The 27,500-nt window shown below is 43.3% G+C and overlaps 1 protein-coding gene across 8 annotated transcripts in view; it reads left to right on the forward strand.

The window, feature by feature from the left end:
• TTLL5 (tubulin tyrosine ligase like 5) overlaps window positions 1–27,500 on the forward strand; it is a 234,727-nt gene that overhangs the window by 101,760 nt on the left and 105,467 nt on the right. For all 8 annotated transcript variants that reach the window (XM_050955655.1, XM_050955657.1, XM_050955660.1 and 5 more), the window contains 5 exons: window positions 955–1,058; window positions 5,540–5,673; window positions 6,144–6,251; window positions 6,673–7,080; window positions 10,143–10,333. In XM_050955655.1, coding sequence (XP_050811612.1) covers window positions 955–1,058; window positions 5,540–5,673; window positions 6,144–6,251; window positions 6,673–7,080; window positions 10,143–10,333 — 945 coding nt within the window. The remainder of the gene's footprint in view (window positions 1–954; window positions 1,059–5,539; window positions 5,674–6,143; window positions 6,252–6,672; window positions 7,081–10,142; window positions 10,334–27,500) is intronic.

The following is a 27,500-nucleotide window of genomic DNA, read 5'->3' on the forward strand; positions in this document are numbered from 1 at the left end:
TGGTGGGCCGGCAGGTCGCACCCTAGAGAGGCGCCGGCATGATGCCTGATATATACCCCTGCCGGCCCGCCCGCTCCTCAGTTCCTTCTTACCGCCGTGTCGGTCGTTGGAACTGTGGAGCGCGGCATAGCTGTCCTCCATGTCCCTAGCTCTCCATTGTCTCGTTGTTCTAATAGTTGTATATAGTTATAGTTGTAGTTAGAGTTTATAATATTAGTTGTTAGTTGTAGTACTTGTTAGCGGGCTTGGGCTCTAGCCCTCCCCCACGACCGGCACCGGGCTCATGCCCGGTTCACCAGGGTTTAAACAATGCTCGGCCTGCAAGAAGCCGATGCCAACGAGCCATCCCCACGACGCCTGCTTGAAGTGCCTTGGGGAATCGCATATCTCTGAAAAGTACCGCATTTGTAAGGCATTTAAGCCAAGAACAAAAAAGGAGAGGGATCAGCGCTTAAAGACCCTCTTAATGGAAGCAGCGCTTAACCCTCCAGCCTCGACGCCGAGCGCTGGCTCCGCTCCAGCACCGGACCGCTCCGGCACCGGGAAAACGGTGGGAACCCAGGGTTAGCAAAGGGGGACTCCCTTTTACCCCATGTCTTAATAAGGAGGTGGCATCCTTAGCAAAAGCACTCACTTGATCAGGCTAGACGGGGCTGTTCAGCATATCACTTTTAATAATGTGTGTAGAGTGAAGAGATTAACGTGTCTCTGTCTCTGTGGGCCCTCTGCAATTACAGGTTCTGCAGCGTGTCCAAACCAGTACTGCTGGAAGGCAAGCAAATATGCAGATTGAAATGCACTATCAATTTGGCTGTTATGGAATCAGGCAATCCCCTTGTTCTAGATACCATGAAATTGCTCTGGAATCCCTTCCCTTTGGGCAATACCTGTGTCCCAGCACTTGAAGCTGCATAGAGAGGCGGAGTGATAGGTAACTAATATACTTATTTGCAGGAAACTGAGCAAATGGTTCAGACAAGATCAAAAAGGAAACAGGAAGAAGAGGAAGAGGAGGGTGTGAATGCTGAAGGTTTTCAGGACTTTGTTACTAAGGCAAGGTAGGAATGGACTTTTACTCCTTGTTATAAAGTAGCACATTGCATCCCTTCTGCTCTTATACTGCCCCATCCTACCTCCCCAAACTGCTGCAGTGTCATCAGTATCTGTTGCATGGAATGTATGATGGATGTTTTTGCCATTAGACCCAAAGGACAATATGGGCTCCATCCAGGCCCCGTAAATGCTCATAGTCTGTAATATCCACTCTCTGTCATGCTGGAACAAATGCAGTCACACCTTAGAAGGAAAACAAGGCCAGGGCTGCTGCTGAGATTGCCCTGATCTTCTGTGGTTAAGCTTCCATCATGGCTCTGCTTCTCAAATTCCTGTCTTCACAAGCACATCCAACCCTTGCCATCTTCCTTGAATTCCAGGTACCATCTGGGACTATGCCTCCTAAGGCATGGAGGGAGGTGAAGTACACTCCTTGCCATGGCCATGGCTTCTTTCCCTTTCTGCTAAAACAATTAACTGTGAGCGGTTCATTAATGTTAAAGGACCAGCACTCTGCAGTTTTATAGGTCCCAGATTTGACCTGTCTTAAACTTGCTAGAATCTGGTAGTAAATGTATATTGCATACAAGGTAAATCCTCAGTGTCAGTTGGGGTGGTATGAAAAACAATATTATGCAATATTATATCCGTGTGATTATATTCAGTTCTTCTTGAAGACAGCCATTGATGAGGAATTTCTTCTCCAAGGCCTCTCAGATCCTCTGGGAAAATCTTATACTGGTTTTTCTTTGTTCCTTATTTAACCTATGGATGATGTGACCATATTGACAGACTTCTCGCAACTTCATGGGGGCCAGGGGCTATAGAGGAGAACACTTTTAAATTGCCTCTTAACACACTTGTCTAAGAGAGCTAAGGCGCAATCTCCACGTCCTTTGCTATAACCAGTTGTGGAACTTTTCTCTCATTCATGTCTGATCAACATTGGCAGTGATTTACTGGATTTGGATGAGGAGAAAGCAGGGGTGATGTCAGCTAGACCTCTGTTACTGATCTGGAAGCTTCAGTGTCTTCTCCGTCTCCTGATGATATCATGATGACTGTATCTGTTTTACTTTCTGATGACAATAATTTGTTTCAAGAGTTGCTGATTTGGATGGTAGACTCTTTAGAGTAGGAGATTACTGTGGTCCAAGGAAGGACCCCTCCTCTCGAGGGGAGGGATAGCTCAGTGGTTTGAGCATTGGTCTGCTAAACCCAGGGTTGTGAGTTCAGTCCTTGAGGGGGCCACTTAGGGATCTGGGGCAAAATCAGTACTTGGTCCTGCTAGTGAAGGCAGGGGGCTGGACTCAATGACCTTTCAAGGTCCCTTCCAGTTCTAGGAGATGGGTGTATCTCCATTATTATTATTAAATATTCATCACCATAGTGCAGAGGAAGAGAAGTGGCTTAGAATATCTGGCTGACCTCAGCATCTATATTGCTGTTACCAGGAAAGCAGATTGCTTGTTCCTGGTCCCACAACAGGGATTCTCATTTCTTCATACCAGACTTTAGGTTCTCTGATGGTCTCTGTGGGTGGTAAAAAGACTGACTCTGGAGTTGGTCAGTCTGCAGTCTACTCCACTGGACAGGGATACTAAGAAAATTGATGTCTTGGGCAGAAATGTGTACTCTTTAGGAATATTGGGAGTCCATGTTGCAGTTACCAGGCCATTGTGGCCAGATATTATCTCCAGCTTGGAACTGAAAACTTCTTTTGCTGCGACCATCTTCCGAGATACAAAAGAAAGTAGCAAAAGACATTGCTGCTGAGGATTGAAGTTTCTAGACATGTTCTCTCTGCTTCATAGGATGCATCAGGTACATCTGAAAGCTATGGTGTCGGACATTACTGAGCATGGGTACTTCTGGTTTAAATCATCTGATCTGTTTCCAGCAGCTCAAGCCATCCCTTTTGATAGTGAGTGCTTGTTCTACAGTATAATCTGAGAGACCCTGGAGAAGATGGAATCTAAGAGTTACTGCTTGATAACCAGAGTTTATCCAACTGTCCCTTCATAAATTTGGTGCCATGATGTGGTCCTTTATTTATGTATGTATTTGTTTTATTTAAATGTGTATATATATGCTCAGAGAGTGCCTAGTCATAGGCTTTTGACACCTTTGACACAACTTAAAAATACAACAAAATTAATATCCAACCATCATTCTTCAGTACAATTCACTATAACCCACTACCAACAAACCAGGCAACCCAAAAGCTTAAATAACCCTTCTATCCAACAGTTCCTCACCATTACATATTTCTACCCTTCAAATGCCTGAGAGGAAAAAATGAGCTTTGCCATGTGCCCCGAAGGTTGAAAGACTTGTCTGAATAGGTGCTGCTTTTGCCAAGGCTCCGGGGCACCAGAGGCACATCCTGTAAGTGTGAATATGCAAAGGGTATCTTGCAGAATTGTGACTGCTGGCAATTAATTTACTTTACCTTGCTGGACTGTCATATGTTGTGACTGTTGCTGGCAGTAACCCTCTGCTGGCTTGCTTACTCTGTGTGCAATTGTCACATTCTGGGGTACAATCCAGACCACTGAGGATTTATCACTGTTTGCCCTGCAATCTTCGGTGCCACACAGTGCTTTGCTGTTGTATATCCCAACCTCGACTGCTCACAAAGAGGCATGCAGGTCACATCCTGAGTGGCTGTATATAGCTATAGCCCTGGTCCAACAACTCTGACCCCAGCAGCCTGTTAGCAACCCACCAGTCACACTCTGGCTTCCAGCAGCCTTGATTACTACCTGCAGGGTGACCCCAACACATTCACAGTCCCAAAATTTCCCCAAAACATGTGTTCTGCATTGTCCAGTCCGCTCCTGGGAAGCTCAGATGTTAGAGGTCTGTTGCCCCTGTAAGGGTTCAGTGTGCAACAGTTTTCCACTTTAACTGGAGTTACCCAAACAGTTCAGTTTATACACAGTACTAGAGTAGTTTTGATTAAAACAAGTTTATTTAACTAAGAGAGAGATTTTTAAGGGAATACAAGTACAAAGTATTGAAGTCAGAAAGGTTACAAGAGAAATAAAGATAAAATGCTTTCTAGTAGCTAAAACTTAACAATCTGGATTTGGTTCAGGGTAAAATCCTTGCCATATGCTCCCGGCAACATTTCTGACCAAAATTCCAAAAGAGGATCATCCCCCAAAGTCAAAGGCCTGGTTCCCTTGTCGTCTTAGGTGAAAGAAAGGGAGAGAAAGAAAGAGCGATCCTGGGGTGGTTTTGTCTCTCCCTTTTATAGTCCAATCACCCTTTGAAATGCATTTTTTGAGGGTTATACCTAGATAAAGTTCCTTCCTGCTGTGAGGACAGAGATATGGAATCTCCTGGTGAAAGAGGTTCCATGTTGTCACTTGCTAAAAATGCAGATCAATCTGTTCCTGCCCCACTTGGTTGCCAAAGAATGGCCACTTGACAGGTGGTTGCCAATCAACTTTGACACCTGGCTAGATGCATTAGCTTGTCCTTTGTCTTTTAGGAACAGGTTTACCCCTTCCTCAGACGTGTCTGGTAAATACATTGCAGTCATAATTTCAGTTTGTGTTCATAACTGTACATATAGTGTTCCTACACACGTTTCACCATGATATTATTCACCAGCAAGTTGCTAGTTTTCAAATGATACCTCACAAGGTATATTTTGTACAAAAATATTAAAATAATGTGTCAGGTTTTGAATACAGGGTTGCTTTTGGCCTCTACCATACTACATGATCACGAGGTGATGCTAAAGCAGCATCAAAGAGCAGGAAAGGAAAGGGAAACAGCTATTCATGATACTAGAAATACAGCTCAAAATTGCTATGAATTGAAAGCTGAGTGACTGGCACTTGTCCCAGACGTGACAGAGGCCTAAGATATTGGGGTAGGATTTTACTATGTAATTCTGTAACCAAGAAAATGATAACAAGAAATGTGAAATATTTTTGTGGGACCCACAAAAATGTTGACTGCTCCCCTTACTGACTCTGTGGCATTGGTTAATTACTAGGCCCTTCCCTTACTCTTGGGATGAAACCATTAATGATGAATATAAAACAGAGGCCATGCTGGATTCTGTTACATGGCCCTAGGTTTGATAAGCACCTGAGCGAGCACCTGTGGAGTCCTGCTGATGACTGCTGCTCAGAGCTGCACTCTTCCTATCAAACAGAACTCCCCAAAATAGTATGTAAGATTTGCTTTTGCTCTCTGTTTAGCCTTGGGAGGTTCCTGAATTCCCTGAATTTTCCCTCCCATATTCTGGGAGTGGCACCTGGGAGTTCTTCTGAGCTGTTCTCCTTCACAATACAGACCAGAGCTTGTTCCAGTTCCAGGCATTCCTTCCCTGGAAGGCTGAGGAGACCAATAATTTCTCTGGCTTGTTCCTCTTCAGCCTCATAATCTGTTTCCTTTGTGACTGTCATGCAACGGCAGAAGCTCCTGGAATCCTCACTTAGGCCCTTTCTTTTCCTCTGTATCTCAGTGAGAGTGACCTGGAGGAGGTGCTGACATTTTACACACACAAGAATAAGTCAGCAAGTGTCTTTCTGGGAACAAACCCCAGGACCATGAAGCCTAGCAGCAGCATTAACCAGTCAGAAAGCAGGGCCCAAGGAGGTAAGTATATTGTGCAGTACTGAGACAGAGAGCTTATAAGAAACAAGGGTTGGCTATGGTGACCCAGTATAGAGTTGGGGAGAATGTAAAATCCTAACGGGGCATTATCTAGGTCTAAGTAGAAAGCCCAGTAAAGATTTGGGGAGCGTGGGGGTGGTGAGTGTGACACCGTCGTGATAGGGTGTCCTTGCACAGGGTAAGAGTGCAGAACCCAGAGAGGGTGGGTCTGATAGCTAAGTGATTAGTGATCCCAGCATAAGGAAAGGGTAGGTTTCTGTCTTGAGGTCTGCATTAGCTAATGCTATGAATCAAGGCAACAGACAGTGATGTTAGAAAAGGGGGTGGGGGGTAGCCACAATAAATATTGGGAAGAATCCAGCGTCTCTGCAATATTGGAACCCTGCAGTCCATTTCTTATGGTACAAGTAGGTTAATCTGTTCTGCTTCCTGACTTTCAAAACTCATTTAAGATCTTCCTGAGATGGTGGAACAAGTGAAAAGGAATAAGCCCCAACATTCGGTGGCAGACTCAAGTGGAGAAGAACTGAGAGACAAGTCCAAAGAAGCCAGGCAATCCCGTAAGTGAACCCATCCAAATCAGGGCAGAGTTAGCTTTCCAGCAAATGACTGAGGTAGAAACCACACTTGCTTAGTAGATTTAGAACTACTTAGCAGATTGAGAAACTACAGTGGTCAGAATCTAAATGCAGAACAAGCTGAGAGAATCCCAGTCCCAACTCTGGGGGAAGATTACTGGGCGAAGAAATAATCTGTCTTTTGTGGTAAAAGGGCTCTGCAAGATATTTTGAGCCTGGAGAAAGGATATGTCTGAATCAGAGCTTGGTTCTTGCCAGCCCTTGCTGGTGGTTGAGTTTTTTCTTGGCTTCATCAGGCCAATAAGCACAGGCCCCTTGGCCACATTGCTGTTGTCTTTGGGGTTCTGGAAAGCTGTTTAACTTATGAAACATTCTGATTGACTTGTTTGTATTGTTTTAACAGGGCCCCTGTCTTCCACAGAAGATGAGGCAAAATTACTCCGGTGCAACCACCCTCATGCTTCCTCCTCTGTTCCTGGTGCCACGCTCCAGAGAAGCATCAGTTCCCAGTTGTCATCTCATGCCACAGCCTCTAAAAACACACAGGTGCCTGGTCACCATTCCTCTCTGGCTTCTCTAGCTGGTCCCAAACTGACTCAGTCCCCACCCTCCCCACCTTCTTTCCAGAGCCAGAATACAATCCCTGACAACTGGTCTGTCTCCACAAACCCGGTGTCCCACCAGACGTCTAACCATGCAGGGTTGCATCGTTGTCGGTCTGGCAGCTACACCATTGGGCCCTTCTCATCATTTCAAAGTGCTACTCAGATCTACAGCCAAAGACTGTCCCGACCATCCTCTGCAAAAGCAGGTGAGTATGCTGGGCAGTCAGGATGTGTGAACATGTCATTGGGTAAATCCCATCTTTTGTCAGTCAAGGTTCCTCCTAGAATTGGAGAATTCTTCATATTGTCCAAGCTGGGCTTCTGTCTGTATAGTGATCAATCTCACATTTGCTAATCCAGTTACCATGAAGATAGAGTAGAGGCTGCTTGGTCAGGGCAACGTGTGCATAGCCTTTACCTGCTCTGTGATAGCCAGAAATGTTTAATTTTCAGGGTTATGAATCTAGCTCCTTTCATCAGCACTAAATTCATTTTTGGGATAAAACAGCCTCTCCCTACTAATAATTCCTGCTTTCTGTGCTGATAAATGGAGAATTGAACTAGTTCATTCAGCTTGGAATGAAAGGGTCTCGCCCGAATGGCAGAGGTGGGAAATGATGTATGTGAGAAGGGGTAGTTGTGCTCAACTGCACAACTGACACAGCATTGATACATGATGATATGTTGTTAACAGTTTCAGGGCAGTTTCAGTAATGTAAAAGTCCTCTGTGGGGCTATGCAGGGTTCTTGTTGCTGGGGATTCCTATTTGATTTGCAGGAGACTCATCCAGTAGAAGTGGCAGTTAGTCACAGGTTCAGAGAATGGTCAAGGCCTCCAAGTAAAATCTGAATGGGGCAATGTTTAAGGGAATGTTAATTACAACATAACTTCATATTTCCCTAGGCCCTTTCATCTTGGCATACCTCAAAACATCTTACAAATTACATGTAGGGATTTTTCATTCTGTATTGAAGCACAGATATCTCTAGGATGGAAAGAGGTTGAGCAATGCTACCGAACAGAATAAGATAGCTGAAGAGAAAAATAAAGCATATCCATCAGAAACTGATGGAGGCAGAGGTTTAGGAAGGCAGAATGTAACCTATATTGAAAATTGGTCAGCACATCCACACTACCACCCCTACTCTTGAGGAAAATGCCATATGTTCTTTACATATTTGCTTAGTAAGTAAATTAAGGCCCCTTTATGTCTGAGTGTATTAACACAGGGGTTTAATGCAGTTTAACTAATCCACTTTAAATTCACAGCTTTTCTCAGTTCAGATCAATGTTCCTGAGTGTGCCCATGTATATAAGCTTTAACTATGAGTGGGTTTCCCTCTGCAATGACCCTGCAGAGCTGGGTTTGAAGTGGACAACAAACTCTGTCACATGTTCACTGAGACTGCTTTATATAATGTGGTGAGCTTTCTGGCATTAAAATAAACCTGATGCACCTGCTCAGTAGCTTATTTAAAGGGATCCATTTGCTTTTAAGCAAAGTCATTGTAGCTTTTGTATGAAAAATACCAAACATGCCTTTCATCCCATAGGCAGCTTCCATGCTCTTTTGGTGAGGCCATCCTGGGTATAGTGCCTGCTAGAGGTGTCTCGTAGAGAGGATCAGGGAGTATGCCTGCTGCCTCTGGAATCCTGAAACTAAATATAATTGTCTGAATGATCTACTTTCTGGAATTCAGAGAAGCCTAGAAACCAGAGCTGATAGTCTCATTAGGTGCCTTCCAAGGAGCCAAAGCAGATTATTTCCTACTATGCATTTACCACTGTTTTGTCTGGTCTAGTCTTAAAAGTTCCTAGTGCTGGGGCTTCTTCTCCCATTTGCCATCAGAGGTGATTTGAGAGACTCACTTCCAGGAAAGGTTTCCCAATAATTCAGCCAAAAATTTACCCTTTTAAATTCATCCCAGTGCTCTTAGTTTTACTTTGTTTTACCTTTCTCTAAATAATTCCTCTCCTCTCCTGGTATTCACAGACATTAAGTACTTGAAGACTGTTACCATGTCCCCGCTTCTGTTATCTTTCCTCATAACCCAGTCTCTCAAGCTCCCTGATAATTTTTGTGGCTATTCTCTAAATTCTCACCAATTTGTCAGCAGCTTTCTAGAAATGGTGTAGTGTCACAGGTCGGATCATATTAAAGAAGGGAAAGACCATAATTCTCTGATCTGTGACGTGATGCCACTGTTTGTTCAGCCGCAAACTGTACTGACTTTTTTTACAACCATATCACATTACACACTCCTTTTCAATTTGTTGCCCATTCTCTCTCATCTGTTCCTGCTTTATAAGTTGTTCTTCCTCCCATAAGAGTATCTGGCTTCTGTGTTATCTTCCCAGATGTATTACCTGTATCTTTTTCAAATATAATCTCATTTTGTTACTTCCTGCCCATGTTTCTGATCTCTCTGTGCCCTGTCATTTTATTTCTTTGTCCTCATTGGTGTTTACAGCTTCTCCTAATTCACCTATGAATCTTATCAATATTCCCATCTTCCCAATCATTAATGAAAATATTAAATCCAGATCTAACACTATCGACCTGCCAAGACACCTCCCCTCCTCATTGCTTTGCTGTCTATCATAACCTTCTGTTTATGACCCTCCAACCAGATTTCAGTCTGTGAATGTCTTCTAATTATTTTTCTATATTGATTTTGTTCTTGGTAAGAAGGTTGTAATGTATGTGTTCAACCTGTTACTGATCCTCTTTGAATAGGAAGCCAAGTGTCCATGCTTTAAATTGTTTTAGGTCCAACTAATACAAGAAAGAGGTATGTTTCTTCAGAGGCAACTTCCCTCTACACACTTGGCTTCCAAACATCCCCTCACTTTCTAGGTTGAGTGCAAAAATATCTTCTGTCTTTCAAATCCCCACACATTGGCTGCTTCAATTGCAGTCACTGCTCGTCTGTTAGTCTATAAGGTGCCACAGGATTCTTTGCTGCTCTAATACAGATAATTAATATGTGAGCACAGACCGCCAATGCCCATTGGAACTGGGTGCCATTAGCTGCTCTATCCTGAGGTGAATGAGGGTTCAGTCTTGGTGTGGAGAAGCTCAGATGTGCACAATGGAGCCTGTTGCAGAAGTTTCCTGCCGGCTTTTATTTCTAATTGTTGCAAACGTACAAGTCTCTCCTATTTAATTCAGTGTCTTAGCTCCCTCCTCAAAGGGCATGGGGAGCTCTCTGCAGCCCAAAACATTGCTTTACTTTTCTAAGTGGATGAAAACTGTATGTTTGGCAGGTTCGTGCCATCGCAGTCCAAGTGGGCAGTGCATGGGCTCAGCCAGGGTGCACAAGGATGCAGAAAACAGCTCTTCCCAGAGCAGACGCTACAACCACAGTATTGTAGCAGCAGAGCTGCAGCGGCTGGCGGAAAAGCAAGCAACCAGGCAATATTCCCCACCCAGCCACATCAGCCTCCTTACACAGCAGGTATGTGGGCAGTAAGGTTTCCCTGGTGACAATGGAAAAGATGGGCACATTCTCCTAAGTCAGAGCCAAGGACTGGGACAGACTGTTCTGGGAGGAGAGAATCTCATGGAAGTGGATTTCCTTCCCTTTTGCTGCTGTGGGATTAGGGACTAAAGCTCTCCTAGATTATAGTTAAATTGCATAGGGAAGTGCTTGAAACCCTGTTGCTCAAATGGTTAGACTGGACAAAGTACTAAAAAATACATTCTAAGGAAGAAATCTGCCCCAGCTGTCAGTGGAGAAGATCGATGGGGAAGTAGGTCTTTCCCAAATCTTATTTCTCATTTTTTTTACTCCCTTAAAGTCAGCTGCCTCATTCCTCCATTGACTTGTCAAATGCTGGACTATGGCATTATAAGGGGAGATTTTAACAGCCTAGCAAAGTGCCTAGGCCACTGCCAGTAACTGGACTATCAGTTATTATGCTTATTGCCAAGAGCAGCTGTAAGGCCTCTGTAGCAGTCTTAGCATAACTAGGCCATGAGAATTGAGCATGACTCTGCACCATCCTGTTGGGCTTTCTTTTAAACTGTGAAGCATGCAGTTCTGAAAGACAGGAAGTTTGTTTATATTTGATTTCTGGTGTGTTTTTGTTAGGGCCCATGAGACTGCAGACTCTGCAAAAACACATCTGTATAACTAATGGCTTGAAACGTCTTGCTTAACAAATTGCTTGCTCAGTGGCTATTGGTGATTGACAAGCTATGTGATACTTTGAGCATAAAAAGGGGAAAGAGGATTGGGTCAAGTGAACTCTGGTGTGAATCCATCTTAAGGTCCCTAACGACAGATGAAAGGCTGGCCATCAAAAGGCTGTTGACCACTTAAGACTACTCCAGACCTTTGCGGTACCTATTAATTTGGGGTGCTCTATAACCTGTTGTATTTGCATGTGCTTGAGACTAAATGAAGACTTTAAGTGAAAGCACTCTTGTGTTGTACTGCTTGTGCCAACATCTATTAGATGAATGTGCTGTACTACCATTGATTTATTTCCTGACAGTGCCTCGTAAAGAGCAGGGTCGGTTTTAGGCCGATTCGCCCCGGAATCGGACCCTGTGCCTAAGAGGGCCCCGCACTGGCACCTAAGAGGGCCCCAGGCCGGCACCTTTTTAATTTTTACTCACCTGGTGGCACTCCGGCGGGTCTTCAGTGGCATGTTGGCGGCAGGCCCTTCAGGGTCCTTGAGTGCCACCAAAGACACGGAGCGTCGCCAGATGAGTACAAATCGGGCTCTGCACTGGCTAAAGCTGGCCCTGGTAAAGAGTAGTTACCACGAGCTTTGTGTGTAGATGACCCTGCGTAACAGCATCATATGGGAATCAGAAAACAGTATCAGACCGATTAGCACAGCAGAAGGTGTGTCTGTTTCTGTAGAAATGCCTGGGCAAGCAGTATGATAGCACTGGAAGTCTAGACAGAACATGTGGCAGGTTAATGGGGTTTTGATAAAACATATTCCATTCAAATCTTAACTCCATTCTGAAATTCAAGCTAGTGTAGAATGCTGCAGCCCTTTTGCTAAAAAGGACATCTTTCCAGGAACATATGACATTGTACTTCATGGTCTGTGCTAGCTGCCTGTGGCTTTCCAGCTAGTGTTTTAAGGGGCTGGTTTTGAGTTACAGTGTCCTAAATAACCTGGACTCTACCTACATGAGAGACTACCTCTCCCCATGAAATACCTGCTGCACTTGTAGTCAGCTGAGACACACAAGCTAGATCCTCCACTTTGGAAATAACACTTTCCCATCCCGCACCTGGTACCGAATAGTCCAAATTAGCTGATTATCAGGAACACTGTAAAGCCCATCTACTTGAAAGGATATTTGGAGATAGCTGAGGTGGGTTCTGGATGGAGACGTTTTGCTATGTTTTCTGATGAATAGCTGTTTGTTCTAGTGAGTTGTATATACTGCTGTTCCTGTTTTTATTTTATTGTTTTATTGGGTGTTTTTGAATGTCTATTGTGAAGCCTAGCACTGGGATAGATGTGACTTATTTTGTTTTAGCATTTAAAAAAACTTTTAGGCACCTGGCTGACTCCGACGGGTTGAATAGATTATGGACTCGTCTGCCTCTAGGCTAGTGGTCCCAGTTCAGTCCTAGTAGCTTTGACTAAATCTGACAGCTGTTCACTGACCCTTGCATGAAGTTCATTGATGGTCTTAGTTGGTCCCTAATGAACAGATAGCCCTGCTACCAAAACCCCTTTAGAATTTGGCCCTCTTTTTGGCAGACTCAATGGAGAAGACAAGAACTGAATCAGTCATGGAACCTGAACTGATGTCTTTCCCCTAGAGAAGATGATCCCTCTGAGTCTGGATTGACATTGGAGGGAACGATGAGAGAAGCTTGAATTGCTGCTGCCCATAGTGTTCAATCCCCAAAACTATCAATCTGGCACTTTGCACCAACTCTAAATATACTTGGAATAGAATATAGACTTTTCTTTTATTTCAAAAGCTTGTCAGTAGAGTTGTTCAGAAATTTTCTGGTGGAACATTTTTTCTGTCAGACAGTGTTGATTCATCAAAAGTAAAATGTGTCATGGAAATACATTGTCTTTGACAAAAAATTGTTTCTAAATGAAAATTGAAAAAAGGTTTTGATGAGATTGAAATGTTTCATTTCAGCATTTTTGAAGCAGATTATTTTGATTTTCTATTTTGAAATTACTTTTTCAGTTGTTTTATATTATAAAATATATAATGAAAAAGTCAACAAAATTTAAATATTTTAGTCTAATTTTGAAACACAATGTTTTGATTGACCTGAAACCATTCCGCCCTACCCCCCCCCCCCCACTGTTTGGAATGGAAGAAATTTCAAAATTGTGAAGCTATCCCTGAAGTGAAAAATCTGATTCCCACACAGCTCTACTTGTTAGTGTCTCCTAGTCTTTGCATAAAGAGCTCCAGCTGCCCTTTGGCCACTATTTACAAAGGCTGATGGGAGTCTCATGGCTTTATCTGGCTTCCCTTTGCCATCACTGCTGCTGAGACAAATTTGCATGGAGGTAGTAATAGCTTTCACCATCTTACAAAGGCCTAAATGCTTTCCTGGTAACTAATTGTGATGCAGAGTACACACACATTTTTATGTTATGACTGACTTGTCATAGTATCTTTCCCCAATCTTAACCTTAGAGTCCAGAAGTTGGGGTACTAGCATGAATTCCTCTAAGCTTAATTACCAGCTTAGATCTGATAAGCTGCCACTAATCAGGAATTCGAATGCCTTATACACTCTGGTCCCCCCAAAACCTTTCCTGGGGACCCCCAAGACCCAGACTCCCTAGATTTTAACACAAGGAAAGTAAACCCCTTTCCTCACCGTTGCCTTTGTCAGCCTTCCCCTCCCTGGGTTACCCTGGAAGATTTCTGTGATTCAAACTCCTTGAATCACAACACAGAGAAATTAGGTCTCCTGGAGAGAGAGACAGATTCACATTCCGTGAATCTAAAACAAAGGGATTCCACCCTTCCCCTCTCTTCTCCTTCCCTGTTAAGTACAGACTCAATTCCCTTGAGCCTCAACAAGGGGAAAAAATCAGACAGGTCTTAAAAGCAAAACTTTTACTAAAAAGAAAGAAAAAAGTAAAAGGTCTATCTCTGCAATTTAGATGGTAAAAAGTTACAGGGTCTGTCAGCTTAAGAAATTGGAGAAACAGCCTCCTCCAATAGAAATACAATTTAAAATACTTCCAGCCAAATACACATTTGCAAATAAAGGAAAACAAATAAAAAGACTATACCGCCTTTCTACCTTTATACTTACAAAATTGGAATAGAAGATTAGAGAGCCTGTAGGTACATGTGGTCACTCTCAGAGCCCAGAGAGAACAAAGCAAAACCCAAAAAACACAAACAAAGGCTTCCCTCCACCGAGATTTGAAAGTATTTTGTCTCCTGATTGGTCCTCTGGTCAGGTGTTGCAGGTCACTGTTTGTTAACCCTTTACAGGTGAAAGAGACATTAACCCTTAACTATCTGTTTATGACATGACTGAATTGGGAATGGGGAGGAAGATGAGAGAACTGGTTTGAAGGAAATGCTTCTATCCCCATAATCAGTAGGGACAGCAAGGGAGAGCCAGGCAGCAGACATGAATGATTGAATCTGAGGGCATTCCAGTATTTTGTAAAAGGCAGTTGTAAGTCTGGAAATATGTTGTTTGTATAAGGAGAGTGGCTAGTGTTGCTTTCTTGCTTCCAGGGTCCCCCAAGTTATGTACTCATAGATGGGTTAGGTTTAGGATGGTTCCAGGGTCCTCTATAGAAGGAAACCCAGACTGGGTGGGAGGACCTCATTTGAAGGCCACACTACAATTAGTTAGGATCCCAGACCTTCCCTCACTTTCCTGCTGATTGCAGTTCCTCATTTTTTATATGGAAATGCAGTCTTCAGAGATGACAGGTTTCAGCATGCAATGCTCCATTTTGACCTGAACAACTGGGACAATGTATTTTGGGATATATAGTTTCTAAAAGCTTTGCTTCTGTATTGAAGATTAATATGGCCATGGTTTGTGTTTTAGAACTTTGTGACTGAACGTTGACAACCCCGACACAGATCTATGTGTAGAGGTGTGAGGTAATGCCAAAGACAAAGCTGAAATAGATGTTCACAACTTGGGATAAGAAAGGAAATTCAGCCCAGTGCCTGGGCTCTCTCACTCTAGGGAGAGGGGAAGGGTGACCAGAGTATAAACACTTGGATACTTGTCTCACTTGGATACTTACTGGATCTTAAGTTCTCATAATAGCACCGGCTCTGATTGAGCTAGAATGCCACCCATTTTTTCATTAGTGATGGAAATGGAATGAAAAATCAATGTGTGAGAGTAAATGTCGCAAAGTCAACAGTGAAAACTGAGCTCTTAACCCAAACTGGCAACAAATTTTCTTTTTATTATGCCACCTCATTTAAACGCAAAACCTTTGTGTTTAATATTCCAAACCACTGTATACATCTGTAAAGTCATCAACGTGAGGCACAACTTTGAGTCAAACACAGTAACTTCAATGTGGCCTATCCTCCTGGCAGTGTTGCAAGACATGACAGAATTTCAGTCTGAAGCCTTCATATCACACTTCAAATATTCTCACTACTTCATCGATTGTACAAGAAAAAGCAACAACTGCTTCTCTCTGGATAATGTTGGTACTAGCTACAAAGAAAAAGCCTTTCCTTGATGCCGAGCTTGTGAAGGAGTGCATGTTGGAAATGCTAGAGGAGCTTTTTCCAGAGATAAAAGCAAGGGTGATGTGAACCATGATAAGCAAGTTCTCCTGTCTCATTTCACGGCAGTGCAAAGATTGGAGGTAATTTACAAGGATTGTTTGTCAGCACTGTTTTCTGATTTAAAAAACGTCAAATACATGTCTCTTGCAGTGGATGAAACAAGTGATTTAAGTGACACAGTCCAGCTATTGTTTGTTAGATTTGATGATGGTGAAATTTTCAAGGAAGAATTTTTGTGCTTAGTACCATTAGAAACCTATGCCACAGAAGAGATCATTTTTGAAAAGGTAAAAGCCTTTTTTAATTTTTTAATTTTATTTTGGGGGCGGGTGTTAGATGTGCAGAAAGTAAACTTACTTGTTGCAGACTGAAGTCCCTCCATGTCAGGAAAAGAGAAGGGCTTTGCTTCATGTTTGGCAGTGATATACCCTTCATAAAATATACTTCACTGCATCATTCAGTAAGACTGTCCTGTGCATTAAATTGTCTGGGGACCTGGGAAAAAATGGGTATTGGGATGAGGTTAGTGAACTACATATGCTCAACTTCTAGCTTGCAGCATTGTCTTTTAAAGCTCTTTTACTGTCTCTAATCCCTGGTGTTCCTATCTGCACTTTTCCCTTGCCCCAGAACATCTAGTTAACATTTCTTTTCTTACTCTTTTATGTTCCACCCTCTGTACTAAGATGCTTAAATTTCTTGTAACTATTAAACCAACTGACTGCTGAAATGGCAAGGTTCAATAGGAAATTTTAAGAGCTGATCGCTAAAGAGATGCAAATATAAGCAAGACATTTTTGAGTATATCAGAAGCAGGAAACCTGAGAAAATCAGTGTGTCCCAGCTCTGGACTACCAGAGAGAAAAATAATTTAAGGAGAATAAGGGCATTGCAGAGAAGTGGATTTGCATCAGACTTCACCACAGACGATGTTGGGAAGACACCTACCCTGGAATTTATTCTTTTCAGATAATGAAGTTGAGGTACTATGAGACTGAGGTGTCAAAAGAGGAAGGAATGAAATAACCTGATAAAGAGCAGGTAGTCTCCTCGACTGGATGGCTTTCCTCCAAGAATTCTGAAAGAATGTAAAAATGAAGTGACCGAGCTGCTAACAAAAACTTGCACTCTCTCTTATTAAAGTCAGTTACTGTACCAGAGGATAACACGTCATTATTTTTTTTAAAAGGCTAAAGGATATTCTTGGTGAGCCTTTCTTCAGTATCAGATATATTGGTTGAAATAATTTAAAATATGAATTGTAAACCACCAAGAGAAACATAAGATAGAGACAAAAAACTCTGTGTCTGATTTATTAGAATTCTTTGAGCTCATTACCAAAATAGTAAATAAAAGAGAACTGGTTAATACTATTTGGACTTTCAAAAAGCCTTTGACAAAGTCCTTTAAAAGAGGCAACTAGTCACGGACTGAGAGGTAATGTTCTGTCGTAGATTTGAAACTGGCTGAGACAGAAAACAAAGAGTAGGAATAACTGACCAATTTTTAACATGACAAAAGACTAATGGGAGTAAAACATTGAAAGTGGTGTTTAAAGTTATTAATTATGTGGAAAAAAGGGGAAGGAGGGCAAGAAATGGCAAAATTTACAGATGGTGCTTACATTAGTGAAGATTAGAAAAAACTGAGACACTTGATGCTGGGTGACTGGGTAACACAACGGACAAGCAAATAAGTTATACAAATTGTAAGGAATAAATATAACTACTCATATTAGAGGAATCTAAATTAAATGTAATCACTAAGAAAAAAGACTTGAGTTTCATTCTGGACTGCTCATCTGCTGTGCAAGAAGTCGAGAGAAAACAAAATATTAAGATGTATAAAGAGTGAGATAGAAAATAATATGCTATTAAACAAAAAACAACGATATGCCCTCACATGGAATACTGTGTTCAGTTCTGGTCACTGTATCTGTAACAGGATATAGCAAAAATAGAAGGAATTCAGAGATGGGTGATTGCAATGATTAGAGGCAGGGAAAGATTTCTGTATAAAGAGAGATTGAAAAGATTAAGACTTTTAGTTTAGGGAGGAGGTGTGTTCAAGGGGACACGATGGAGCTATACAGAACAATGAATGGCATAGGGAACATAAATCATGTAAACTTCATTTACACTTTCTCATGATAGAACAAGGGAACATTCAAATACATTGGAAGGCAACCAATTTAAAACCGATAAAAGAAAATACTTATTTACCCAGAACACGCTTAACCTGTGGAATGCACTGCCACAAGATATTATTCAGGTCAAGAGCTTAACAGGATTCAAAACCGTATCAGGTATACTTATATACAATAAGAACAGGCACAGTTACATTAGACAGGATAACAAAAATTATGTAAGGAATAGACCTTCAACTTTTGAGGCATAAGCCAACCACCGATAGACAGAGATTAGAAAGAAACTTCCCCTTTAAGTAGGTTATTTCACAATTGTCCACTATGGGGTCTCTTGCACCTGCCTTTGAAGCATTGCTCAGAAAGAATACTGAATTTGCTGGACCACTGCTCTGAACTGATCTGGCAATTTTTATGTTCCTATGCTAATGTGAGTCCTTAACTCTATGAGGAATCTGCACGCTCTGCTGCTTCTCCCACCTTTGTGACGCTTTCTCCTTTCTCACGTTTTTCTAGACAAGATAATCTTTATTTTATGTGTAAAGTTATTGAGATGATTCTGGTGAAGTAGTACTAGCAATATCTGGATTTCTTGTATTTCCCTGACTCTCTTCAGTGTTAGGCCTGGTCATGGCATTAAGTCTATACTGGTTTTTGTTGGTTGAGCTCCTGGTGATGGACAAGATTGTGTTCATATCTTGATGAATATGTGTAGTGGTTTGGGCTGCAGTGCTGTCAGTAGGCTGACACACAGCTCTAGGTCTTTGTTCCTCTGGGTACTGACACTTCAGTTGCTCAGTTTGCCTGGCTCAGTTTGGGGTCTGGATGAAAAAGCTGTTTGAGGCTCATGACACATGAATTAGAAGCAGTGTTGGGGGATGCAGCGTGAAGAAATGTCTGAATCAATATACTCCCCTTCACCGTGAGGGGGTTTTTCCTACTTTTTGGTAACTTGGTTAATAAACTAGGGGTCTTACTGGATCCTCTGCTGCTTCTGGAGGGCCAGACCAAGAAGCAGTAGTCAAAACAGCTTCTTTTCCCATCCATGGCTATGGCCTTCCCTGTTAGATGAGGACCTCGCAACAGTAATCCAGGCCTTTTTACCTGCTAACTTAGTTACAACAGTGTTCTTTACAGTGTGTTACTTCTGAAGTTCACTCGTAAAATGTATCTAGAGCACAAGGTGGCTGCTTGTTTTCATGCTTGGCAGAGCTTCTGCAGGGAGCATGTTATAATTGTGTTTTGCCGGCGTGCAAAGGGACAGGTGGCACATGGATGTGTATATGCCTCTTTCTGTGGGTACTGTACACCTTTTTCTCTGAAATAGGCTGTATGGTAAAAAGAGGGTCTCTCCTCAAGCACAGGATCTGTGTGAGGTCTCATATCACAGGGGCGGGGGGTCTGCTGCTGATATCAACCACACTGTAGCACTTTGTGGTTATTAATATTAGTGAACAGAAGAATGTGTTGAATTGGCCCAGCTTTGCAGGGAGGAGTAGGAGGGGAAACCTGATAAGAGCACTGCCCCTCTCCATGAAGGAGAGTGTGAGGTTTCAGGACTCAGCTATCGTTAGGAACAGCTCCAGCTCTTCCAGCCAAGGAGTTTAATCAAATGGATAACATCAGACCACCCAGGCGAGAGCTAGAATGAACTGTCTCCTTTTCCGCTATACAGCAAGCCAGTGCCCAAGGTCCAGCAGCCAGGGCTCCTGCAAACGTGCTGACAGATCCCCAGGAGAATGTGGCATTTCTCTTGCTCTACATTTTTCATTTGGATAAAAAGTGGATTTTAGCAGAAACCAGAAAAGTTTGCTTAAACCTGGGGGGGGGGGTTGGGGTGGCGGCTTTGGGGTGGCCAGCATGCAGTGCCTCAGGGTGACCTTGTAGGAATAGTCTGCCACAGGAACCCTAGAATAAGGACCTTCCACTAGGTATCGGTGATCAAACCCAAACCTGTGCAGCTCCTTTCAATGCTGCCTGTCTGTCTCTTACTATGCAGCTTGAAGTCCCCTTAGCCGTAGTTTGCTAAGGCTATGTTTACACTTGCACTTCTGTTGCTATAACTTATGTCGTTTGGGTGTGAAAAAACACCCCTCTGAATGACATAAGTTACAGCAACAGAAGCACAGATATGGACAGCACTATGTTGGCGGGAGATGCTCTCCTGCTGACATAGCTACCACCGCTCATTGCGGGTGATTTAATTAGTCGATGGGAGAGCTCTCTCCTATCGGCAAAAAGCAACTACACGGTAGATCATACAGCAGTACAGCTGCATCAGTACAGTTGTGAAGTTGTAAGATTGCGAGTGCAGACATGGCCTAAACGTGCCACAAAGCAAAGTGCATGTGTGAATACACAGCTCAACTCCTTCTATCCTGGACCTGGGAACTGTGTGTTCAGGCAGCTAAGTAGAGATTAGACTAAAACCACAAAACTCAGGACAGGAATAAAAATCCATGTACAGCAGGGTTATCATCAGTGTTTTTAGTTCCTTGCTGTGGCTCAGCCTATCTCCTAGACATCTCAAGCTGCTTTGTTTCCTTTCTGTAACTCTTTGGTTTGCTGTATGTGGCTTTCTCCCTCTTCATCCTTGTAGAGCCACTATTCCTCACCCTTTAGCTGTTCTTCACACACTGCTTGTTCTCACTGATGGATGTTACTTCTGACAGTGCTGACTTGTGCAAATCAGTAATGTGAAGGGTCTCAGCAGAGGCTGTAGGAGGAGAAAATGTCAATGTGCTTTCTGCAGCACAGGAATTGTGCCTCTCCTACTGCTCTGAGGCTCCAGAGGGAATGGAAGCAGAGGCTTTTGTTACGGTGAAGTGGCCCTGTAATCTGCAGAGTTGCCAAGCTGCCAAATGGGGCAGGATGTGCAGCTAGGAACTCACGTTTGAGGAAGATTGTGCCTTGGTCATCAATCATTTGACACATCATGCCCCATTGAAATCACTCCCAGTGGGAAGTTTTGCGGTAGAGTGCTTAAATGAGAGCCTAACTCTGAGAAGAAGCAAAAGGCGAATTTAGCCATCCACGGCGGCAGCACTAACTTGTTTTTTTTTAATTGTTAAATGGATGCATACGCTGGAGACACTACAAAGAAATCTCTAAGTTTGTCAGGTTTCCCAGGAATGTCTCTGGCAGGTCTTTGTCTGGAACGTTTTCTGGAGACTGGAACACTTGTGCTCTGTATGCATATGTATATCCTGTAAGCTGGTAAGCTCAGCAAGCAGGAAGGAATGTCACAGGCCTTTGGCCAGATCAGCCTTGGTGCGCACACAGATTTCACACCTCCCATCCCGTTAGCCCCAGTTCTCATTTCTTCTGGCTGGTCTTCTCAGCAAATGCAAATCTGTGCATGAAATGAAACTGTCTTGAAGTGGATGTGTACTGGTTGGGTGTGGCCAGAAAACTGACCTGGGTCATGAGAAGGTGACCCTGGAGTAGTGAGTGTGTACTGTGTGGTTTCTCCAAAGGGCCCTTAATGGGTGTATTTTGTCCCACTATTCAAACAGTGAATTGTGGGTTTAATAAGAGGTTGGTGGTTTGGGGTTTCCTTTTGCTGTCCAGAAAAGAGACAAGTTAAGATCCAGCAATGTTTCCCACATTGGGAAGGCCTGTTACATTCTGGCAGCACAAAACACGGAGGAAAGCAAGGCAGACGGGCCGGCTCCAGTGCTCCCAGTTCCTCCAGCACTATTGTTGGACCCACTCAGTCAGGTTTGGCCTAGAACAGAGATGCATGTGGCATCTCTGTAAAATGCAACACACCGGTCTGGAGTGTGGAATAAATTATTAATCATAATTAATATTTGTATTACAGTAGCACTCAGAGGCTCCAGCAAAAATGGGGCTCCATTGTGCTAGCTGACATACAGAAACATACAGTCACTGCCCCAAATGGCTTACAGTTCATGAAAAGTAACATGAAGAATGGAGGAAGAGACACACCATCAAAAAGTACTTCTTTTCTTAAATGAAGAAAATTAGGTGTCCCTCTCCCACCTCAGATATAATTGACTGATCTCATAGCTAAGACTGCAGAGGAGGGTCCTGGGGAGAGTTTTGAAGGAGGCAGTTTAGTTGCTGTACAGGTCGATTCACAGAGGGCATGCCATATGTAAGGGGCAGCATGGAAGAAAGCACAGAACCATTTGTTTGAGAAGCAGACAAATGTGTGGATGAAGCATTGTTGGTGACAATAAGTGACAAGAATGGATAAGCGGAGAGCAGCAAAATTATGAAGATCCTTGAGTGTGGGGTGGTTTGGAGGCTTGTCAGGATAATTACTGTTGAGTACTAATTTTAAATTTTTCAGTCAGCTTCTACAGGAAAATTCAGTCAACTTCTACATTCCAAGCAAAACTTGGGAACTTAGTTCATAAAACTTATCTTAGCGAATGCTGAGGCATCCTCCCCTTACTACAACTCTGCTGCTGCCTCTCAATCCTAAATTACAGCCACTAGCTATTCAGCCCTGCTCATCTGTGCTGGAGAAGGAGGCGTCCATGAGAAGATGTGTGGGAATGTGCACTCCACAAAGAGAATTCTGAGTCATTCCATCAACTCCAGTGGTGCACAACAGCTACCCAATGCTCCGTGCTACAGAACCCCAGTGGGAATTGAATGGGGATTGCCTATTGGTCCTTACTATCCACTAGCAAAGATGGCAGTGTCAAGTCCTGTGGCCTTTCAAATAGCACATCCATATGGTAATGTCTTAGCTTTCCTAGTATGACTAGAAGAAGCCCTGGTGAGGTGGTGTAAAATTTGACAGCCTCTGATTTTGCTAGTGGAATGATCCTCTGTCCGATCCCAGAAATGATGCTGTAATCTTGTTCCTTATGAGGCACCAGAGACTAAAGGGACTGATCCTGGACACGAGGAAGAGGAACTTTGGGCTGTGCCTGCCCTACAGTAATCTGTCTGAAAGGGGAAAGTTATCTCACTAGTGTGCTCTTAAAGAGCATGGGGTTGTAGGATGTATAGTGCTGCCAAAGAATTCTGTGGCATTGGGGTGCCATGCTCCAAGGCAGCAGGACTTTTCAATCCCTCTTTGGGGTTGAGGAGGGTCTTTGGAGAAGGCACTAGAGCAGGCCATGTTGTGGAGTGATGAGAGGCTGTACTCTTTAAACTGACTCCCAGCTCTGTTTCTAGAACACCTTTTCTTCCTGACCTAATTTAAAATGATCCACACTGAAAGCTGGGGCAAGTGCACAAAGAGAGCTGTAGTGAATACAAGTGGTTCCTTGAGCAGGAGGAATGGTCTGCTGGGATCCCTCTGGACTCCCTGGACAGTACCAATGGAGACCTGCACTGATGCAGAAACCAGCAGTAGGACTAGGCTAATGCAGCACTTGGGTTTAAGTGTCCAGCCTGATAAGGTCGTTGTGTGAATTCAGCTCAGTATAGAAATCAGGCAAAAGTTTTGCTTTAGTTCCAAACTAATCCCCAGTTCCTTATTTGAGCTCCACTAGTCCTACTGTTCTGTTTGCTCCATTTTCCATCCCTGAAGCAGCAGATTTTTCTATAAGTAGTTTCTGCTGCAGCCTTTGGGCTGGGTACTACAAATTGTGCTCTTCCATGTCCAAACTCATCTGTTGCTAAACACTTCCCTGTGTCTGAAAGAGAGTGGGCAGTTTATCAGAACCAGTAATGACAGTCACCACTAGGAAAATCAAGGTCTAGCTGTTTGGCACAGACACTGAGGTGAAGGGGTACCCAGGAATCTGCCATGCCAAGACTCTTGCAGGCTAATTTTAGCAACTGAAACTTACTAGAGCATGGAGCAGTAAAAACAAGCCGTTGCACCCAGTGGGTGGGCTGTCTGTAAGTAAGCTTTACGTTCTTTCTGGTTCTGTCTGAATCCATTGCCTGTATTTGATCCTGCTGTAATTTAAACACCTGTCTAGCTGGAATGTGTGAAATATCCTTACCTTTCACACTTGGCTATTTTCTCATCTATTTTGGCTGGAAAGGCAGCTTTAAAATAAACAATATCAGAGGGAAAAATGCACCAAGGTATCAGATTGGGGGTGGAGAGGTGATACATGTCACTAAATGGAGCTTGATATTGGTGTGTTGAGGGATGGGTTGGATCAAGCCCCCTCTGCATAGGCCTTCTCTAGCAGCGTTTTCATCACTACTACTGACTGGCTAAGAATTGTACACATCCTGTAGTGTTTGCCTCATCCACCTGTTATCTCTTGTCTTTGTAGACTGTAAACTGTTTACAGGCAGTTACTGTCATTTATTAAATGTTTGTCCAGTACCTAGTAAAATGAGGTCCAGTCTGGTTTGTGATCTTTAGCTGCTACCATAATATAAATGCTTCATATTTATACAAAGCTACAGAAGGGCTCAGTGTTTGTTCTCTCAGAAGAAAGTCATTAAAATAACATTCTTTGTTGTTATTGGTATGGGCAGGGCTGGTGGCACCAACTAAGTTGCATAAGACTTCCCATAGAAAGACCATGTTTTCAGTTGCTTATAACTTTGCCAAACTTTAACTGTTTGGGCTGAAATTTTCCATGGCAGGCATCTGCCTCAGGCTGAATTTTTTGGGGAAATTTTCAATGAAAATGCTTATGTTTTCAGGGAAATGAGACTAGGAGAAATATGTTGGTTTGTGCATGTTTAAAAATTCTGGCAGTTTTTTCTTTGAGATGTTCTATTTTCCCCATGCTTTGGAGCAGGGACTTAAAATTTGGCAGGTGAGTGGCTGGCCTTTGCATCATCCCTGTGAAAATCTGCTGAAATTTGGCCAAATTATAAGCCTTTGAAAAAGTACAGTTTGAATATATTCATTAGAGATTTCGTAGATTCTAGCAGCTATATTCCCTGAAGCGGCCATCCATACTGAAAATGCTCCATCTTGGGGCTTAACAGGACTTTCTCAGTAATTGCAGCTGTGGGCTGCTGTGGGTTAGGCCAGGGCTGGGCACTGTAACAGAAAGTGGGGAGCTTGTCTCTCCTGTGTTCCATGACCACCTGCTAGGCCCAGGCAGCATGGAGGAGGAAACTGCGTGACTGAAATGCAGAAAAATGAGAGTTAAAGTTGGGAATGGGGAGTAAATAAATACAAGGAGACTGGAGGCTCATGGGGGAAGAGGAGAAAGTGGGACTGAAAGATGGGATGATCAAGAGACTAGGATTCACTGGGCAAGGAGACTGGGTCTGGGAACCAGTGGGGCGGTGGGAAGGAGGGAAAACAGATTTGATGAGGAGCTAGGATGCAGGGAGAGAACTGAGACTGAACCAGTAAAGAGGGTGGGACAAGAAGCTGGGGATGGGCTCTGAGGTTGGGTGAGGAGCCTGGCGAGGTGATGTCCTGGAGGAGACAAGCGACTGGAGACAAGAAGTGGAGAAAAGGAGACCAATTGAATGAGGAGCCAGGGATGAGGGGAGCTGGGGCTGACTGAGCAAGGAGAGGTGGGGTTGAGAGTCTGGAGCAGAGATTGGGACTCTGGAAGGATGAGACTAGGTATTCTTGCGTAAGGAGACTGGGACTGGAATGACAAACCTGAATAATGGAGACTGGGACTGGCTAAAGTAAGGAACTGGGGTGGGGAAGAGACAGGACTAGGAGGGAATGGGACAGAAGGGGTCAACTAGGGGGTATGGGCAGAAGTGTCTATGCCCACTAGTGCCTTGTCCCCTCTAGTGCTGGTCCACATAGAGGCTGACATCCTCTACTGCTCTTAGTTACTCCAGTATTTCAAGTGACAGAGATCTGGACAGTAGATGTAAAGGTTCCAACCCTGCTGATCATCCATGTGATTGTTAATATGATGCCATATGATGGAATTTGTAGGGGAAGGGAGGGTGTCAATTTGTTTTTTAAAAACCTAGGAAGTTACACACAAAAAAACTATACTAAAATAACACAGTTACAGTTGCAATGTCAAGCACTCAAAAGCTAGAAAATACCAGAAGGAAGGTTGCCTGTGCAACCTTAATTTGGCCCACTTGTGTGTATGCATTATGATTGTTTTTAATTAGATGATCGCGTGCTGTTTTTTCCAGAGGACCCATCTCATTCAGTGCACAGAACAGATGGTGCTTACTTAAAGAGCTGCTATTCAATATTTTGTCTTCTCATTGTTCAGTGTGGGGCCCCAGGCCTTATTTACTGTACTGCTCTGAAGACAGAATTATTACTTTCCTCAAAATGGGCTTTTCTCAGTGCTCTCACCATAGTATCTGAGTTCTTGACAAACAATTAATTAATCTTCATAACCACTATGAAGTGAAGTGAGGTGATGGTATTATCATCCCCATTTTACAGATGGCAAACTGAGGCACAGAGAGTAAGGTAAAAAATATCCAATTTTGAATGTCCAATTTGAGACCCCTAGGATCTCATTTTTCAGAATACTTTAGCATCATACAGCACTTTATATGTTCAAAGCACAGATCCCATTGACTTCAGCTGCAGCTGGGAGCATTCAGCACTTCTGTAAATCAGACCCCAAGGCCTCAAGTAGGCACCCAGAAAATGAGAAACACACAATCAGTGACCACCTATGAAAAGTTTGGTTTAAGTGATTTGACTAGCATCACACAAGAACCTTGTGGCAGAGGCAGGGATAGAATTCAGTTCTCCAGGTCAGCATTCAGCTTCCTTAACCTAGGTGTCCTGCATACAACAGTCTCCTTCAGTACAAACCCTGATTCATCCCCAGAGCAGGTCCATTTTGTTCACTGAATGAGGCAGAAATCCTGTGGAAAAAATAGTATGTGATCATGTAATTAAAGACCATATCATAAAGCATATACACACGGGGTCTGAATTAAGGTTGCCTGAACAGTCTAAATTCTAGCATTCCCTAACTTATGAGTACTTGACTTAGCAACCTTAATAATGGTCTTTTAACATAGTTTTTTGTCTGCAATTTAATACTTACATTGCAGTAGTTAGGATCAGTGCCCCGTTGTTGCTAGGTGCTCTTCAAATATAGTAAGCCGGTGTGTGCTCAGAGTTTGCACTCTCAAGAAGATGAGTGGCCCAAAAAGGGTAATGGGAGAAAGATACAGTTGAACAAGTAATACTTGTGTTATTAAATATGTATGCAATTTTTTAATAAATTGATCAAGCAAATGCAACAACCCCTGTCGCACTTCAGAGCTGACATTAATTGACTGGTTAACTAATTGGGTGAACAGCTTCAAGGGGGGTGGAAAATTTCTCCCATTTGGGACACAATTTGGTGGGAATCTTATGTAAGTAAAATGGTAATGGGTCAATTATAAATCTATAGAGTGATCTGGCTCAGTGACCTGGGGAAGTAGGGGGCAGGGATGAGCATCTGGCTTTTGTAAATACTTGCAGCTGGTTTATGACTTTCATGGTTTCATTGTTCTGAATTATAATCAGTGGTGCAGGACCCAGTGCTGCTTTCCTTTGTGAATTCTGCCCCTGCCCTTGCCCTTTTCCTCTCCAGTGCTCCACTGCGTGGATGTGTTACAATGAAGCATTGATGCTGGAAGCCATTCAGAGTGGGGTGGCTTTGACAGTGGCCCTCCTCACTGCTTCATGCAGCCAGCACAGCTTTGCTCTAGTCCAAGAGAACCTTTCTCCAGGGAGGAGGGGAAGGTTTCTACAGGCAGGGCCGCCGAGAGCGGGTTCAGGCCCCAGTGAAAATTTTTTTTCGGGCCCTCCAGTAAGGGTAGACCGGTAAAACAGGGCCGGGGAAAGCAGGCCCCAGTAATTTGTACCAGCTTCCCCCACCTCTCATCT

Source organism: Gopherus flavomarginatus, chromosome 5 (genome assembly GCF_025201925.1).
Source record: "Gopherus flavomarginatus isolate rGopFla2 chromosome 5, rGopFla2.mat.asm, whole genome shotgun sequence".
Taxonomy (NCBI): domain Eukaryota; kingdom Metazoa; phylum Chordata; order Testudines; family Testudinidae; genus Gopherus; species Gopherus flavomarginatus.